Raw genomic sequence first — 19,982 nt, forward strand, 5'->3', positions numbered from 1 at the left:
ATGTTTTAAAACCTAAATTAAAGATTTCAAAGGAATTCAATTCGAATGTACCTGACTAACCTTAGAAATAGCATAAAGCACAAAAATTAGTAAATTGTAAAATGGCTTTTTAATACTTTTAATTTCATATGATAAAGGTCAAAAATCTTTAGTGTACCACTTATTCGATAAGCTATCACAGAGTAAACACACCCATGTAACCAGTACCCAGCTGGAGAAATAGGACAGTGCCAGTAAGCTTGAATGTCCTAGTCACGATACTTCATCCTCCCCAAGATAACTCCTGTCCTGACTTCTAACACTACAAATTTATTTTTCTGTTTTATAAATGTCCTTTAAAACTTTTTTATTGTAGTGAAGTTCACAGTTTAAAATCTATCACATTAACCACTTTAAAGTGTACGATTCATTGGCGTTTATCTTCACAATGTTGTGTAACCATTACCACCATCTAGTTCCTCAACCCCAAAGGAAAAGTTGTGCCCTTCAAGTGCCACCCCTGTAGGTTTGGCCAATAGAACCTCCTTCAAACTGGTTCCTTTGTCCTTGGGCATACCCCTACTCATCTGTGAGTACTCCCTTCCTTACCATCTTGTATGAGATCTTTCAGGACCATCCTGTGCTGTCCTAATCCCAGCCATGGAATCAGCCCTTTCTCTAAGGAATGGTTCCTTTGAGTGGGGAATGCTACTGAGAAACCAATATCCACATGCTACGTTTTTTAATGGGACGTCTTTACTTCTAGGCCCTTTTAGACAGTTAGGGTGTGTGTGTGTGTGTGTGTGTGTGTGTGTGTGTGTGTGTGTATGTCATGGGTATATGCATGTGTGCATATTTGGATAGTGCATATATGTATATATACATGCATATATATAAAACATGTGTCTATGTATAGAAAACACATATGTGTATACACAGACCCATCTTATATCTACCTTTTCTGCTTTATCTCTGTCATCTATCTATATACCTCCCCTTTTTTCTCCTACAAATTCCCATAAGTTTATTCTATCTTCAATTTTCATATTCTAGTTATTTCTCTGAAATTATTATTCATTTGAAATATAGTTCGGTTCATTTGATTTGCATTTACTTGATTTTAGGATTTCCTTCCCATCCTTCTTGATATTATGTATATATTTTTTGAGTACATGGAACATCAACATAGTTCCAAAAGTCAAAACTACACAGAAAAGGGTATAATCAGAGAATTGTCACTCTGATTTCTTCCTCATCTTCACTGTGTCCCCATCCATCCTTTTAAAGGTATACAGTCTCATTAGTTCCTATTTAAAGAAACAATTAAATAGTTACCCAGTTTCGTATCATCCTCTTCCTTCCTCTTTTTGTGTAAATAAACAAATATATGTGTATTTTCTCATTTTTCTGTCATAAACACAAGGTAATGTATAATATATATTCTTTTGTGATATTTTCACTTCAGAATATGTCCTGAAAACAGTGCCATACTAGCTCCGAGATATCCTGATTCTTCTTACGACGGCAGCTCACACACTGTGCTCCTGTGTGTGGCTCACCACTGTTTATTTAACTGCTGTTGTCTGGCTGTGGGGGGAAAGTTTGACTGGTCACTGTTACGGGCTATCATGGTTGAGGCTTAAAAGCTAAAATAACTCATCAGTTCTGGTCATGGTAAGCAGGTAGAAGCGTTATCACCAGGGTACTGCATTCAGCAGTTGAAGCAACTCTTCTTAAATACACAAATTGGTCTAAATACTTACATGTCTTATTGAAGGCAAAACCAATGCCGGAAAGCTTTCCTTTGCATAGAAGTTGATGTTAGTGAGGTATTGATGGATAATAAGAGAAACGTTTGTTGAATTTCTTTGATTATTTTCAAGTTAATTTCTGAGTGTCTGAAACAATTAGTGTTGGATCCTTCTTTTTTTTTCTTTAGAGAGATATTTTAGAAACTGAAAGGAGAAGAGCATATTTTCTATATTTGATCATATTTATAAAAATGTACTTGGTAATTCTACACTTTTAATGCATGCTATTTTTAACGTGCTTTAGAAGCAGCCTCCAAATTATAGCCAGAGTTCTTGGTACACGACGGTGCTCATGAAACGTTTATGGAAAAAAATTATAAGTCTTTAAGGGAACTCTGCTGAACTTTATTTTGTTGGTGAATGTACCTTTCTGCAGTACTTTCATCGCTCATAGTTTGTACTGTGAGTTTGCATTATGTCTCTGAATAACAGATTTTATTGGCAATGGAGAGCTGCTGAGGTTGTAAACGTTCTAAAAACAAGTAATTCATACTGTAATGCCAGCTTAGTGTTTCTGGTGATCAGAGACATGAAAAATGCTAGGAATCATTTGAAAAATGTAAGGAAATTTTTGCAGTGCGTTTTAATAGCAATATACATGCTAGTAATTTAGATTATAATTACCCCCTTGGCAGCAACTGTGCTTACCCTTTTTTTTTAACAGTGCTGATTTTGCTGTTTTCTTAAAATATTGTCATTATCAATGCAAACTGTTTCTTTAAATAGTCTCTACATCTTGTATCATCTTAGTTGTCTTCCCAAATCTCATCACCTAAATAATAGGTACCAAGAGTTCAGGGATTATGATACTAAAAAGAAACAAGCAGTTCATTTGCAGTTAACTGACATAAATGGAAACCCACAGGCATGGAGATAGACACATACGCTCATGCAAGAGTACCAATATCTGAAAACTTAGGCCTTTTGACTCTTTAGGCTTTATGTTGATGGATTTTTTTTCTGTTTTCTGCAATTTAAGTGCAAAAAATTACAAGGTGAATGTCATGGAGAAGCATTGTAGGTCTAGTAACTAACTTCATACAAAAATCACTTAAGGTTTCAACCTGTTCTTTCAATCCCCCGATCTTTAAAAATTTTAAATCTCTAGAAGCTATATATTTTTGGTCTTCATGTTAAATTCATAAAGAAAATCAGCATTTTAAAAGTGTGATTAAAAGACTGTTACCTGCAGTTGAGGATGTTGCATGGTGAATTGTGGTATAGGCTATCTGTCGGGAGAAATACGGTTTGATTTAATGTGATGAATAATAGTTTACAGCTATTGGCGTAATGTTTACGGATGTAATTTCTGATTTCTGCGATGTCTCCAATCTAGGCCAACTTTGCTTACAGCAGCTGCCATGTGTTAGACCTTTTACTAGGGACGAAAAGATCTTTGTTCTGACCCCAGTGACACTATGCAGTGTCAGTTGTCCTGCAGAGCATGCAGACTTTCTAGGTTTAGCTTTTTACTTTTATTATTTTAAAAATCAGGTCATCATTTAATGGTAGATTCTCCATGGTTGTATAGAAATCATTCAATTATTTGAAAAAATGAAAGTCAGTTCTTCAATACTTTGCACTGATAACTGGAAATGCGATATATTTTTAGTTTGTCCTAGAAATGGTATTCCAAATTACTCTGCAAACAAATACATAAGATAGAACAGTGAAGATACATGTGCCGAATAATTTTGCACCTGACCTGAGATGAAATGCAGGCTTTGAGGCAGGTACAAAAGAATCTGTTGTAAGAAAGATAAAAGGACATGGTTACTATTACCTTTAGTAGTTACACAGTGAAAGAAATAATGTTTGGTTTTAGAGAAATAGAAATGGCAAGGGAAATATGTAATGAAAGCTTGTGTTACATTTTATACTTTAGAATTATATTTAATAAGGAATCTGACAAGAGTAATGTATGTACTTTTCTGTTCTGCATTTGGTGTTTTAGAATAAAATTTACAAAGGGATTAAAAAAGATTTAAAATTGTGTTGGATAAATACCCTTCTGATTTTCGTGATGTCAGGGAGACATCCTTATCTCAGTAATGTGTTTGATCGCACAGGGGATAAAGCTTTCTAAGTATTTTCACCTTCGTGGCTAATGGACTTGGGGATATGCAGATGTGACTACTCTTCCCTTTTCTCCTCCTACTCCCCACTTCCTTTGAAGTTACATAAAATGAAAGAAACACAAGATGAACTGTGCTTAAAAGGAATATTTCTGATGATTCATGTAACATAATCTTTTCTCCCCTCATTTTCCTTTCTTTTATACCTAGATTTTGATGGTAACATAATAAAAGGGGAAATTGTGCTGAAAATTAATTTTCCAATTATCTGGTCTATTTTCTATGTCTTTAATTTGAAATATTTCCTTCTGAGTAAGCATTTTTTTCTCAAAGGTTTTGTGTGTGTGTGTGTGTGTGTGTGTGTGTGTGTGTGTGACTTCCTTTTCATTCTTGTTCTAATCATTGGTCTGTGTATACCCTCCATTTTATTATAACCTCATTCATGCTGTGAATGCCACACATTTTACAAGGGGCCAGTGACACAGTGATGGATTAGGCAGAAGCAGATACATTCTAGTGGAGAAGGTGCCATCACATAAAGAGATGCTGGCATGTGCTGACAGACTCCTTACTCCTAGAAGATTTGGCTCCTAGCTCCTTGCTTTTCCTCCTGCTACTACGACTGTCATCATCTTGCTCACCTGCCCGTTCACCTGGACGATCCATGCAACTTTCCGTACTTTTATTTCCTTGACTGTATCCCTCCCGATGTGCTTTCTTTCTGCACCCAGTCTCAACCCCCACTTACTTGACTAGTAAAATACCACCCCTAAACATGGTTTACAGACTTCCTTTCCAAACATTATTTCTTTCACTGTGTAACTACTAAAGGTAATAGTAACCATATCCTTTTATCTTTCTTACAACAGATTCTTTTGTACCTGCCTCAAAGCCTGCATTTCATCTCAGGTCAGGTGCAAAATTATTCGGTACATGTATCTTCACTGTTCTATCTTATGTATTTGTTTGCAGAGTAATTATCTATCTTGTCCACTTTTGACTATTCCCACATTAAGAATTCTATAACCCTTTTAGAACTGCTGGTGATGCACTGATGCTACCATCTTTTTCTTTGTTTATTACCCCCCACCCCAGCCATACCTTCACTTCTCTCTTATGGACCTTAGACGCACAATCCTCTGCTCTCAGGCAGGAACCATCAGTCACGTGCCTCTCCATTCATGTAAACTCTGCCCTTGGTTATACTTCCCACTTCGTCTGCCTTTGCACCTCAGCGCGGCACGCATCAGGGAGCAAGCATGTGGCCACATCGACCAGTGTTTCCTGAATGGCCACACGTCAACAAACAAGCCCTTCACAGATGTCTGACCTTGTCAGTGCACTTCCGTACTTTCCGCAAATGATTTCATACCTTTTCTTCTTGTACCCCTAGCTCTGCATCCTTACTTTTAGCTGATTTTATTGCGGAATCTATAATCAGACTAGTACCGCTGCACCTGACTTCCTCATCGCCAGCGGTAACCATCTTCCCGACTGTTCCCTTTGATTCTGCTTTTGCTCGTCTTACAGTGATACACTTTGCCTGCAACTGCGTAAGGGCAGTCCTTCCTCTTATGTTGTAGGTCACATCGTCTGTCACCTATTCAAGGGTTTTTATGTTCACTTGTTTTACTGCATCTACACCTACTCTCTGCACCGTCAGTTTCTTCCCATGTGCTTGGTCATTCCCATCAGCATGCAAACATGGTATAGTTTTCCCTCACCCCCAAAATCACTCCATAGGCTTCCCTCTAGCCACTACCCCAGTTCTTTGCTCCCCTTTTACAGAAAATCTCTTCAAAAGAGTTGTCTATTCTTACTTTCCCCCTTTTATTTCCGATCAGGCTTATCCCCAGTCCACCACTCAAGCTAATGTTGGCAAGGATTTGTAGATGGCTGTACCACGTATTCCTGTAGTTGTTCAGGCCAGAAACATTGGCCTGACTCTTTGACTTTGACTCTTCTGCACCTCACATTCCAAACTATCAGCACGTCTTGCCTGGTCTGCGTTCAGATTGAGCAAAATCATTTCTTCTCTCATGGGCATCGTATACGCGGCTGCTGTCAACTCTTGACCAAATAACACGATAGCCTTCTAGTCGGTGGCCTTGTTTCACATTTGCCACTTATGGTCCGTTTCCACCCCGTGGTTAGAATACTCTTTCGAAAATGCTTATTAAGTCTTTTCTATGCCTGGTGCCCTCCAATAGTTTTCCATCCACTCAGAATAAAACAAAGTCCTTACCATGGTTTGTAAGCCCCTATCAGTGACCAGTACACTGTTTCTTAAATGGGTAGATAGTAAACACCGTAGGCTTTACTTGTCCGTAGGGTCTCTGTAGCTGCTGCTGCTTCCTCTTCCTTCTCCCTTTTCTCCTCCACCTCCTCTTCCTTTTCTTTCTTTTCATTTTTTTTACAAGCTTTTACAAATACAAAAAGCATTCTTAGCTCGAGTGATACAAAGACATTTGGCACTCAGACTAGTTTTTCAGTCTCCTGTCTCCAGGATCAGACACCTGCCTGTTTTATCCGTCCTTGTCATCTAGAACTGTCATGCTCACCGGGGTTTAGACACATCTTCTTGCTGTCCTTTGAAGATGCCAAGTTCATTCCTGCCTTAGGGCTTCGTATTTACTCTTCTGTTGGCTTTGCATACCCATCTCCCTAATTTCCCTTGTCCCCTTCTCTTCACTCTGGTCACTGCTCAGATGTTATTTTCTTAGAAAGATGTCACTTGCCCAGACTTGTGACTCTTAGATAGCTATTCCCCTACCAGTCACACTCCTTCCATCTTCCCAGTTAAGTTGATGGCACCACATTTTGGCTTAGACCAAAAACCTTGGTATCATCCTTGACTTTTATTTTACCCCTATATCCACATCATGTAAACAAGGTCTAGCACATAGTAGGCACTCAATGTCTCCTTTAAATAATACTTGGAAAAGTTATTTTAGTACAGAGTGGTGAGAGGCAGGAATCTCAGGTGAAAATACAGAGGTCTTCCGGCAATAAATTGTTCAAACTGGAAAAACGTAATGTGGCTGAAATAAAGAAGCATTGTTAGCCAGTGAATTTAGTCTGTTGTTCCAAGTGTACACTGGAGAAATGCACTTGCTTTGCCATTTAAATTGTGGTCCACCTCTACCAGCATCCTCCAACCAGACACCAAAAGGGACAGCTCTGCTTCTGTGCCTTGAACTAGAACGAGCCCAGCAAAAAGATGGACAGGTTGGTCCTGGTCTTTCATACAAAGGGAACACATGGAAGCATGCACTGCTTTGTTTTTGACTTCTTTAACTCAGTGTAGTTTTTTTCTTATTTTTTATTTTTTTATTAATCTCTCTTGCTGCATTCTCAGTAGTGGCATTTTTTATTGTTGCGTAGTATTCCACTACTCTGATGCACACAACTTGTTGATGTGTTCTCGCGTTGTTCCCAGTCTGTGGCTGTTATGAATAAAACTGTTTAGAACGTTGTCCAGATGTATTTTTTCTCCCTCCTTCTTAACACCTAGTTGTGCCATTGCTGAGTCCTGTGGTCAGTATATATTTACGGAAACAAAACAAAACAAAACTGTCAACCTCTTTTCCAAAGTGGCAGTGCCTGTCACATCTCCCCCAGTCGCCTGGGAAACCTCCACGCGCTTCATGTCCCCACCGTTCTAGCCGGTGTGTCGTGGTGGTTCATTTGTGCTTTTCCTTTGCATTTCCCCGTTGACAAATGATCATGAACATCATTTCATGTCATCATTGGCCTTTCATTTATCTTGTTTTGTGAAGTTATTTTAATCCCTTTTTTTTTAGAAAAGTGGGATTTTGTGGTTTTGCTATTGAGTTATAGGAGTTTGTTAAATATTCCGAATACAAATCCTCTATGAGATATATTTATCATGGAGAGAGGCAGCCTGTCATGGGTGCTGAACATATCACTGTACATTTTTTCTGGTTCTGTCAAGAATTCAAGGCCGGAGTGCCCTTTACCCAGGCCATTTCTCAGGGTTGCATTTGCAGTGAGCGGCCTTAGAGGTGAAGTTATGTCTGTCTCTGGATAACAAGCAGGTTTGTTATTGTCACTCTAAAATGGTGACTCGCCAAAGCTCAGTGCTCTTCCCCTAAAATGCAGTCTACTGCATGTGCAGGCGTCCATCATCCATCAGGGACCCGGCATCCTCCCTGTGACAGATGGTGGGTTGGGGAACCAATATAGGCACAATCAAGTTTTTGGTCTCTACCATAAGAGTCTGTCAGCATCCTTGACATAGTAACAGGCTAACTTAGCTGGGATATAGGGTAGAATCTCAGGCTCTTCATAGTTCTTGATGTGTTGCAGATATTGTGGCTTACCTTTCATTTTTTTAAATGAAACTCTCTTAGGAATCTTTTGAGAAGTGGAAGTTTTAAATTTTGATGAAATCCAATTTTATAGTTAGTGTCTTTTGTATGCTATCTAAAAATGTTTTGCCTTCCCCCAAGATATTGAAGATTTATGTTTTCTTTTAGACATTTTATAGTCTTAGCTTTTTACATTTAGGTCTAGAATCCAGGTTCATGTTCTCTCACATGGATATTCACGTACTCCAACACCATTTGTTGAAGAGATTCTTTCTATGCAATTGAATTACAATGGTTCCTTTGTTGAAAATCATTGACCACATAGGTTCAAGTGTGTCTCTGGATTCTCCTGTTTTGTTGATGATAATATCATCCTAATTTGATTACTGTAGCTTTATAGTAAATCTTGGAATCAGATCAAGTTCCCAACTTTATTCTTTTTTAAAATTGTCCTATTCTAGATCCATCTCCTGTATTTCCATATAAATGTCAGAACCTGCTTCTCAATTTCTGCGAAAAAGCTTTCTGGGATATTGATAGCGATTTAGTGAATCTATAGATTATTTTCCACAAAATGTCTTTCTTAATGGATTTCCTAATATTGAGTCTTCTAATCCACGAACAAGGTAGAACATCTTCATTTGTTTAGCTCATCTGTAATTTCTCTCTACAAAGTTTTGTAGTTTACAGGGTATAGATATTTCCCATTTTTGTTAAAAACAATTTTCTAAATATTTTGTATTTTTTGATGCTATTAAAATGGTATATTTAAAATTTTTAGTTTCCAAATATTGATAGTATTTAGAAATACAAATTACTTTATATGTAATGCTTTTATTCTTGACCTTACTAAATTCATGTAGATAATCATCTCATTTGCAAATAAAGACAGTTTTCCCTCTTCCTTTCTGATATGTATGTCTATTGTTGTTACTGCCTCAATGCATTCCCTAGGACCTCCACTACAATACTGAATAGGAATGGTAAGAGCTGACATGCGTCTCTTGTTCCCACTCTTAGGGGGACAAATTGGAAATTATAGGAGCTGGAAGACTTTATGAATGGGGATGTATAATGTTTTATTCTGTGTCATGAAAGCAATTTAAGCATTATTAAGATTTTTGGATGCCTGAACTCATCTCTGTAGGAACTTCACTGTAAGGAACCCTTAGAATGTGGATTCTGTGAGCTCCCATTTCGTGGAATGGCAACTTTTGGTTCAATTACGTTTATCTGTTACTATAGTCAGAGGGTGGGAGAGTAGAAGTTGTAATGATTTAAGATAATTAAATCCTTTTATAACTGAAATCCAAGGTAATATTGAAAAGTTTCAAGTTTCAAAAGATGAGAATAAGCATATAATTTAGACATTAAGTAGCTATCAGAAGAAAGTTAAGAGAATTAAAAATGATTGTGAGATAAGGCTAAGAGGTAGGCAAGTGGCTTCTTTATTTTTTTATCTTTTAATATCACTTTTTTCATCCACATGTACTTACTGTTGCTTATTCTTGTATTTTAAAAGTACTTACTACATGGGGTTTACCTAAATATTGTTGAAGGAAACAATTCATCTACTTGTATTCAGTGTTGGTTTATTTTGATTCTACTAAAATCATAATTATTTCAATGATAAAGTCAGAAGGGATTACAAAATATCATCTAGTTTAACCTCCATTGATATGTATTTGGGTAAAAATATTTGAGAGCATGCACAAGATATTTGAAAAATTTATGATACCAGGAAATTGTCAGTATCCTACATGCCCAATAGTGATGGTCTAAAGTAGATAAATAATGGTATGTAACAGTGGTCTGTAGGCAGGAAAAAAAATTTTCTTTAACACTGAGTATTGATATTGGAATATGTTCATGAAATACTACTCAATGATAAAAGTACCCTACAGAACAATATCATATAATATTTTTGTAAGTAATGTGTTTTTGTGAATATGTATAGACTACTATGTATATATGTATTAGAAAAATATACTTTAAAACAGGAATATCAAATTAATAGTCATTTTGAGTCATTTTTTTCTACTGTTTTTCTGTTTTCTAAATTTTCTGTGTTGAACAAGCAATACTTTGGTAAATTAAAATAAAAAAAGGCGATTAATGTTATGTTTGTATAAGTTGAATTTGTTCTCTTGAGATATAATGTAGTCACTGATAAAAAAAAAACTGGATTTTAATTTTTAGTGCTTTGCCACTTTATTTTCCTTTTCAACTTTATCTTATTCTCTTGAGATTTTGCCATTGAATTCTTCTTTAGTCAATTACCACGTTACTGTTGATGAAAATTATCTGTCTTCTAAGGGCTAATTTGTTTTGCATTATTGGGAATGTTTCCTTGTACAGCACTACAGCAAACTAATAAAACAGAAAAGAAATGAAAAAGAAATACATCTAATTTTCTGCTATCACAACTAATCTGCTTTTGGACTTGTAGTTCCTTTCCTTCACCTTTGATGAGTAATCTGTATTTTAAATATAATTCTGAAATTTATTGTTGGTTTGACTTTCTCATTTTTCATCTGGGCTCGACGTACCTTCTCATTAGGTTTTTCTGCTTCTGATGCTTCTGACCTCAGAGTAAAGGTCAAAATTCTTTTGACGGCCCTTAGGATCTGCTGTCTCCGTAGGACCTGCTGTCTCCTCCATCACAACTTTTTCCCAGACATATGCATGGTTAGTTCACTCACCTCCTTCAGACCTTTCTTGTGACACTCAAATTTGAGGCCCTTAGATTCTTCTTCTTTGTGAGGCTTTCTTTGACCACCCTATTTGAAAGTGTATCCCACCTCCTATTTTTCTTATTCCTCTCTCCTGCTTTTATTTCTCTCTGTAGCATATGTCACTGTCTACAATGCAGTATGTTTTAATTATTTCTTTAATTATTGTCTCTATTCTTCCCTTTGGAGAATAAAGCCCCGTGCTGGTACGGATTTTTGTCTCTTACTCACTATTCTATTTTCAAGACCTAAAACAGTGTCTGGCACTTAGCAAGCACTCAATGTTTGTTGACTAATGAGAGAACCCCAACTATTCTAATCCGCATTTCATACCGTGGCCAGAGAAGCTAATTGTGGAGTAGTGCTCTACCACTCCATCATCTGGCCTCTGTCTTCAGCTGCGTGTACTTGTGTTTTTCCTTTTGGGCATACATGTGTGTTATGTTTTAGTCTGGAAGATATTCCTGTCTAATTCTTTGCCTCCCTCTTTCTCACCTACTCTCTGTTCCTTAGGCCTCCCATACGTGTTCTGCCAACTTAGCTTGTGTTCCTCCTTTGGGTCCCTTGGTACCATATTACAGGAATCGAACTGCGCTGTCAATATTATTTCCTTGCTTGCGTTTTTTCTTCCAGACTTTTGTTTTGATCATCTCTGTGTCTGCCATGCCTAGAGCTAGGCACGTAATGGTGGTTGAATGAATTAATGATTTACAGCCTTTTCTGTTGCTTGGAATATTAATTTTAATAGGGCCATTGACATATTGAGTTTTAATTTTAATTTTTTGTGTGTCTAAAATATATTGCTATAATTTAAGATATACTCTATGATATGTATTGTACCTCATTGTTTTCCATGACAGGTTAGATATGAAAAGCAGTTATTTTAATTTGCAAATCTTTTGACATTATGTCACTCTTTCATGGATACCACGGATTGTAAATGTATAGGTTTATGGGCAGAAATAAGGAAATCATCCCCTCAAAATAATACTGCTGTGAGTAGTTGCTTGCAGCTGTTAATGTGAAAGGTGGGATTAATGTCATTGTTATTTTAATGGATCATCTTCACACAACATGAATTAAAATGTTTGTGACTTATTTTACAGGGAAGTCTTAAGAGAAATCGACAGATCTCCCCTCAGGAATTCATCCATGAACTGAAAATGGGGTCTGCAGATGAGAGGCTTGTCGCGTGCCTGGAGTCCCTCCGTGTATCTTTGACTAGTAATCCTGTGAGGTAATTCATGTGTCTGAACATTATCAGGGCATGTTACTAAATTAGATAGTTATTGATCTGTGATTTTTACAAAATATTTTCTTCATAGCACCTGTAAATAAGTAGCTCATGTACCTCAACAACTTCTTATGATAAAAACTGAATACATAATATTTATGCATGGAGAAATACAGTTTCAATAGTACTTTTGTATTTATTACTGAGTGATACATAGCATATAAACTTAAAAAACTCACTTTTTTTCCTGAGAATTTTTAAAAACTCGGAGTATTTTTTAAATGAGGACCATCATGATCAGAAACTACTAATTTAATGTGATTGAGTTTCATTCCGAATTTTGGCATTGCATAGATACTGCCTGATTCCTGTTTGACATAGAGAAAGAAATGCCATTAATTTATTGTTTTTTACTTTATTGGAAATGGTTATGTTAGGTTAGTGTTGTAGATTTAGCAAATATAAATATAGGAGTCCCACTAAAATCTGAATTTTAGACATGCTTACACAAAAATAATCATTTTTCTGAAACCCAGATTTAATTGGGTGTCTTGTATCCAGCAGCATTACCACAGGGGTGTCTCAAATCAATTTTTAGGCTTTAGCTCCGCATGTTCTTGAAAATTTCAAGCAGAAGTTGTTATAAAATATCTGAGCAGTCGTAGAATTAGAATTTCAGAGCTTCAAGGGTCTAAGGTAAATCAGTTTTGACCTTTTATTGTAGAATAAATCAATTTCTGCATTAAGAGTATCTGTGTGTACATGCATGTGTCTGTATATATAGCATATATTCTGGGGGCTAGAATGACAAACTGATTGGTTGTTAATATGTAAAAGACTCTCTGAAATTCTCTGATTAGTACTTTTTTGGACATTCCTGTGGTTAGGCTGTAGAACAAAAAAAATCCTTGATAGTACAAGTATTTAAAACGGAAACATCCTACCTGCTACGTCACGAAAGTGAATGAGGTTTAACTAAAGAGTATGAAGAATGAACGAAGAATCTTTAGTATGTGTCAACTTTATCTTTATTTTTTCATATTTTGCTACTTCTAGCGGTTCCCTAGACTATAAACTAATGGTGGGCATCAGACCAGGGACTAAATGGTCTTATTCACCTCTCTTTACCATAGTGCTTAACACATAGAAGGTAAGGTGCTCAGTAAATATTTGTTGATTTTCGCCTTCTTCAGTATTATCTTGGCTATTGTTAGAAATTAAATTGAATTAGGAATTTCTTTGATAGATATGGTCATATATGAAGCGCTCTGGTTTCCAGCTTAATTTGTACCTGTTAAATGTATTCATTCAAAAGGTATTATTGACCACTTGCTATTTTCCAAGTACTGTCTTAGGTGTGGGGCTTGAGTAAATCTCAATTGACACAGGCCCTTTTCCTGTGGAGTTTAAATGTAGGAAGAGGGTATTTTGGGGTTGATTGGAGAAAATACACTCATTTTTCAGTTTATCTGGCAGCCGGTGGGCACTGAGCTATTCATGGCTTTTCAATATAATTAAAAGTAGATTTTCCCTTTCCCTGTTCTTTTTTATCTTCATCTTTAGAGTAGATGAATATGATAGCAAAAAGAAAAACTGAAAGCGTTCTATGTATAAATTCATGCATGTTGCAATGGATACAATTATTTATTGTGATTTCACTTAGGAACACTAGGGAATATGTCTCTTCCATTTAAACCTAAGCTAAAAAAAAATCAGATAATTGTGGAATGGAATTATTTCACCAAGAATGGCGAATTCTAGAATGTATTATCAGGAATCTGATAATATGGATGCCTTACAGAGTAGTCTTTTTAATCGAAAAGAATAGAAAATCTTCTATTGAGTTTTTTGGCATACCTAAACAACTTCTCATTGTAAAAATCAATCTTCTATTGATTTTTTTTATTGAAAATCTTTTGGATAATTTTTTTTTCTGAAATCATGGCACTTAATGCAGACAGAAAATGGAGAAGATACTTGAGAATATTTCCGTGTGGAGTGCTCTGCTTTGAGGAATAACTTAGCTGGACATGTAAAACATGAAATTATGCCTGTGGTCAAATATTTGGACTTTGCTGTCAGTTTTGATGTATCTGCTGATAAAGTCAGTTTTCATATTTTTATTTTTATGCAGTGTGTGACTAAATTCTGAGAGAGAAGGGATTCTAATTTTTGTAAGCTTTTGAGATTTATTGTTAGACCTGTGGTATTATTGAGAAAATCAGAGTTAAAATTCTTTAATGTCTGTGCATAGAGTGGAAAAACAGACAAGTAAACTGATTAATGGTGGTTCTCCAATGCTGGTGATCAGGATTTATTTAAATTAAAAATCAAGAAAAAAGTAGGAGTCTCCTCATCTCTTTATGCAATACTTCTAGAGCCATTCATCAACTTCTGAAACTCTGCCTACCAATTAGGAGTCATGTCAACCTTTTGCTATCGAGAGAGTGAATTATGTGAAAACCAGTGCATTAAATATGAGATTATTTGCCTTGTTTTGTGAAGAGTTGATTTGAAGATAGCAAAGTTCTTCTGTTTGAAGTTTTATTGATCATTCAATATTCTTGGTTATAGTTCTGAGCTAAAAGACAGTTGCTTTATTTTTGGAACATTCGCAAGAAGAGCGAGTTCTTCAAATTATCAAATGTAACTTTTAGTGGATCTTGACATAGTCAACGATTACGTTTAAGTAATCAAACATGTGGAGGTGGAAACGCAGAAAGGTAGACAACTAGCATCATTATGATTGTCAAACATTTGGGTCCATACCCTTCTGTGCCCATAGCAAAGTCATTATGGAATGCAGCTTCAGTTTCTGAATTTGCTGCAGCTGTCAAGGATAAGGTTTATGTCATAGAAAACCCAATTTTATCAGGTCTATTATGTATTTTGTGATTTTAGGCATTATTTTCCTTTACTCACAGTTAACATGTACATTTTGAAGTTTACAAGAAATATTTTCTCACTAAAGGTACCTTTTTGTTAGATTTCTAAGGGGATTTTCGAACTAGGTATGACTAAATAACTAGAACTTTGGGAAAATCACTTTAGAAAAATTTGCAGTTAAAATGTATTTGTTTACTGCAAAGGAAATGAACAGCCTCAGTGTGTCATTCTGTTTAATCAGCGTCATGTTTGGAATGGAGCTTCTCTCCTTTCTGGGCTTGAAAACACAAAGCTGATGGAGGAGCTTAAGTTTGAAGCTGACGTACGATTTGTGCTGTGTACCACACGTGTGATGAGAGAAATAGAAAACCTGTGGCAACACTGAGTTCCGTGTACTCATTGATAAGAACATGATCTGAATTAAAAACTCAAGACTAAAAATTTTGAAGTTACTAATACTTTTACTTATTTAAAAAATTATTTTATAGCACGTTAAACATGTAAAAAGAGACTTTGTCATAACAATAAATCAAGCACGCACTTGCCTACCAATTAGAGTAGGTAAGATATAGAATATTTTTTATAACTTTGAAGCTTCCGTGCATCTTTCTTTAATTCTACATCCTCTTTTCAAACTATCCTTTGGTGACAACGCTCCTGAATTTTGGACTTATAATTGCTTTTTTTTTAAATTATAGTTTTACCCTATATGTATTCGTATTTAACATGTTATTTGGTTTCATATCCTTTTCAGCTGTATGCAAATGGCATCATCTGTATTCTTCTGAGACCTGAGTTTTCCTCTCTATTATTTTTCATCAATTTATGTATGTCGATGTGGGCATCTACTCACATTTCATCACAATGATTTTTCATACCTTTATTTCTTGTTATATTTTAGGAATCATAAATAGCATGAATGCTTTAAAAAAGGTCCTATTTGATTATCTTTGTCTTTACCTTGTACTTTTATCTTTTTATATTGATTTAAAAAATGTATTGGAATTTAGATCTGATATTCATTTTGAATTTTCAGATTTTTCCATGTTCTTCTTCCCCCTTCTCCCTACCCCCTTCTCTTCTTCCTTCTGCTCCTTTTTCCTTTCCTGTATTCTTCTTTTTCCTCTTTCTCATTGTTAAATTCTTTTCAACATTTCCTCATTTACAATTTGGAAGGCACCTTTTTTTTGATCATATAACAAAAATTTTAACACGCACACCCTGAAAAAGGAAATTTAACATGCATGTATTTAAAAGGGACAAGAGTACGCAATATCTCTTTTCTTTTCAACCTAAGAATACTTTAACACCAATCATCTTCTCTTGATTCGTATGATGTTTTGTGTGATATTTTAATTGTATGTTTTTTCTTTTGGTATTATAAATTAGCTGTTATTGCTGTTCTACAAATATGGGTACATGTGTATTTGTGTACAAACACATATATACTCATTCTTTTTTGGTTCTCTGATACTATACTCTTGCTTCCGGCACATCAGTAAGTTCCCTTGGTGAGAATCTGTTGATGGTAAAACTCTCTCTTATTTGTCTGAAAGTGACTTTACTTGCCTTTGATTTTGAAGAATAGTTTTCTGAGCATAAGAAATTGAGGGTTTTTAGATTTCTTTTGTTAGTGCATTGAAGATATTTTCTCTTCTGCCTATCGTTGCTGTTTTTGAAAGTGATGGCTATTTATCTAAAACTCATTTTTTTACAGGTAATCTGCCTTTTCTCTCTATCTGGTTTTATAATACTTTGTCTTTGGTGTTCTATTCTATAGTTTTATGTGTCTAGGTGAAATTTCTTTCTTATTTATCCTGGTAATTTATGGGAGCCTTTCTGAATATGATTGGTTTCCTTCATAAATTCAGTGAAAATGTCAGCCATTATCTCCTTGAATATTGATAATTTTCTCTATAATTTTGTGTATGTTAGACCTTAACTCATACACCATTATTTCCTAACCTTTTTATAGTGTCCATCTATTTGTCTCTCTCTATTCAGGATATTTTTTGGGGGGTCTAATTTCCTAATATTTCTTCATTGACGTCTAATCTACTGCTTAACATATACAGTGTACTCTAAATTTTCATCTCGATACTAGCTATTGGGCTGTTTGAAACTCCTTGTCATTATTACTAATTTTGTGCTCCTTGCTTATTTTTAATCTTTATTTCTTTAAATATATTAAATATTCTCAATTTATAGTCTATGTCTATAATTCTAAATGAGTATTTCCCAGGGCTAATCCTGCTGTTGGTTGTTTCTTTTCACTTTTACTCATACATTGTTTTTTTGTGTATTTTGTAATTTTAGAGTGTGACCTCCTATTTCTTAGAACTTCTGAGATTTATTTTGATGAGATTATTCTGTTAGAGTGAATTAATGTATTGCTCCTACTGGGAGCATAGGGGTAGGATACTAATGACCCATGACCTCTTTAAGCTAAAATTACTGGTTTGTCGACCAAAGAACGTGCAGCTTATAGAAAGGAAAAACATTATAAGAGTTTTTTTGAGCCAAAATTTTGATTGTGCCCAGAAGCAAAAGCTCAACAGAATGAGAAAATACTCTGAAGAATGGCAGTTCTGCAGCTTATTTTATACATTAGAATCAAAGAGGGAGCCTTAAAGAGGGTTACATGAAGTCCAGTGGTGGTAGATTAAAAGCAAAATGGAGAGATACATACTTCTTTTACATGGGTGGGTACAGAATAGTTAATAATTAACATTCACATCCAGTAGAGACAGTATGTGGGCAACAAGATAACAATGAGGGGTTCTGTGGTCTCCTGCTCCAGTGCCAGATTTTTTGCCTTTGAGGGGTAGGAAAAGAAAATTCCATGGACATTTCAAAGGCATGTTATCCTAGAGGCAAAAAGATAATAGATAGGCTCACTTAAGTTAAAGGTTGACTGACTTTTGTCAAGGAAGTCATAGGCCTATGATGAGACTACATTCCGTGACCTGCTTTCGTTAGGAATTTTTACGTGTATGTTCAAATTTCAGTCACCAAGTTTATAAGGCCTGCCATTCGAATCCCCCCATAGCTTGTCAGGCTTAGTATGTGGCCCCTTTTTCATTTGTAGGCCTGAGGTGTTTGGTTTGCTCTGAATTTCCTGAAGTTACCTCTATTCAAAGGTTGTCAACGTGGTCAAGCTAAGTAAAAGGTCATTTTCTCAACTCCTGCATTTCATTTCCTTCAATACTTTTTCTGTATCACTCCTTTGTTTGGCTTTCCAGAAATCTTTATTTATGACTCATCCCTAAGTCACACAAAAAACAGACCTGTGCCATTTATTCCATTTCTTTGGTTCAATTGCCGTCTTATTACACCTATAAAATTCTGGTATTTGAGGTGATAATGTACATCCCCCCTTTGCCTTTGAGTTCTGAATCCATTACTGAAGTAGATCCAGGAGTGAGGTAAGGAGCAAAATCAGCTGTACTGCTCGTGAAGCTAGACTGAAGAGCTCAAGTGAGACTCGAAGGTGAAGTTCACCTTTTACGCGTACTTCTTCTCACTGATTGGACTTAAACCATGTTGTCTTAGGTAGAGAGGAGAGAACTGCAGGCTCGGGTCCTACATGCTCCATATCCTTCCCCACTTCCATCAATTTGATAAATGAGTCCTTGTGGGATATTCCAATAATGAGGTTGAGGGAATAACCATTGGAGGAACCAATATTTCTTTCTGGAGAATATACTAGAAGGCCTCTCCCTTTCTAAAAATAAGAGGAGGAGGATAATAGATGTGGGAAAGGAGAAATGTTCCTCTACCTTCAAGGTTCTTCTGCCTGGTCTAATAATCAAATAGACATGAGGCAGATTAGCACGAGAAAATAAACAAATTTAATACATACATGTGTATGGGAACCCCACCTGCAGCAGAGGTTCAGAGATTGAAAAGGGATTGAGGTACCTAAAACATCCTGTGCTAGGAAAGAGGTAATGAACATTGGGTGATTCAAATCCTCATTGCAAGAGATAAGAGCAGATGTTTAGTAAATAGGTACTTGCCTTGCCCTACAGATAGGTCAAATGGAGTTATCTCTGATAAGCTCTTATGGGCAAGGCCCCTAATACAAGTTCCTTTAGGTAGTTAAGTGAGGGGCAGAAGTTTCTTTTGAGCCTGAAGCTAAAGTTGCCTTTAGTTTACAACAATCTGTATACCACAGAGACACATTTTGGGGTGACTTGTTCTGGGACCCACACAGTGTTCTTATCAATAACATGCTCCACTTTATTTTTAGACCCATGATGTTTTTTAGAATTAAGATGTGACGGATATTTTTTTGAACTATCCTTATAAAAATGTTTGAAAATGAGTAAGATGTACAGGTTTATGGTAATATTAAAAGTGAAAATATCTGAAATGGGCATGAGTAGTAAAGGTTTTTCTAGTTGATCTCTGTTCTTGTGTTCTGTCTTTTCCTGTCATTGCCCTTCTCTGCAGTAATGATCCTAGGCGACAACTAATGCAGGGGGTACTGAGTTTAATGGGACAGCCATGGGGCACTGGTGGCTGTTAATGTAAACTAATTAAAACAAAATGACAAAAAACACTTCAAGTGCTCAATAGACACGTGGGGCCAGTGGCTACCTTATTGGGCAGCAGATACAGACTGTTTCTTTTGTAAAAAATTCTATTAGACAACTCTGCTTATACACCTGTGTTCTTCTGTGTAACCACTTCTTTGACATAAATGACTGCATGACTATTATATTCTCAGTCAAGTCCAGGACTATGAGACTATATAAAGGAATTCAAGTCTGAAAGATTAAAGATTATATTTTACAACTTCTAAGAATGGGTGGACATTCACATAAAGAGAGTCCTGAGAGAAGACAAGAGCGATCTCGGTGGGGCTGCTGACTTGGCAGAATAAGGCTAAGAGTGTGAGCTTCATGTCATTTGTTAAAAGAAAAGGAGAA

At 35.9% G+C, this 19,982-nt stretch overlaps 1 protein-coding gene across 4 annotated transcripts in view; it reads left to right on the forward strand.

The window, feature by feature from the left end:
• Positions 1-19,982, forward strand: part of DIAPH3 (diaphanous related formin 3) — a gene marked incomplete at its 5' end in the record, with an annotated part of 440,633 nt that overhangs the window by 88,224 nt on the left and 332,427 nt on the right. For all 4 annotated transcript variants that reach the window (XM_081046382.1, XM_081046383.1, XM_081046384.1 and 1 more), the window contains one exon: positions 12,035-12,165. In XM_081046382.1, the coding sequence (XP_080902508.1) occupies positions 12,035-12,165 (131 nt within the window). The remainder of the gene's footprint in view (positions 1-12,034; positions 12,166-19,982) is intronic.

The sequence above is a fragment of the Rhinolophus hipposideros genome (genome assembly GCF_964194185.1).
Source record: "Rhinolophus hipposideros genome assembly, chromosome: 4".
NCBI lineage: Eukaryota > Metazoa > Chordata > Mammalia > Chiroptera > Rhinolophidae > Rhinolophus > Rhinolophus hipposideros.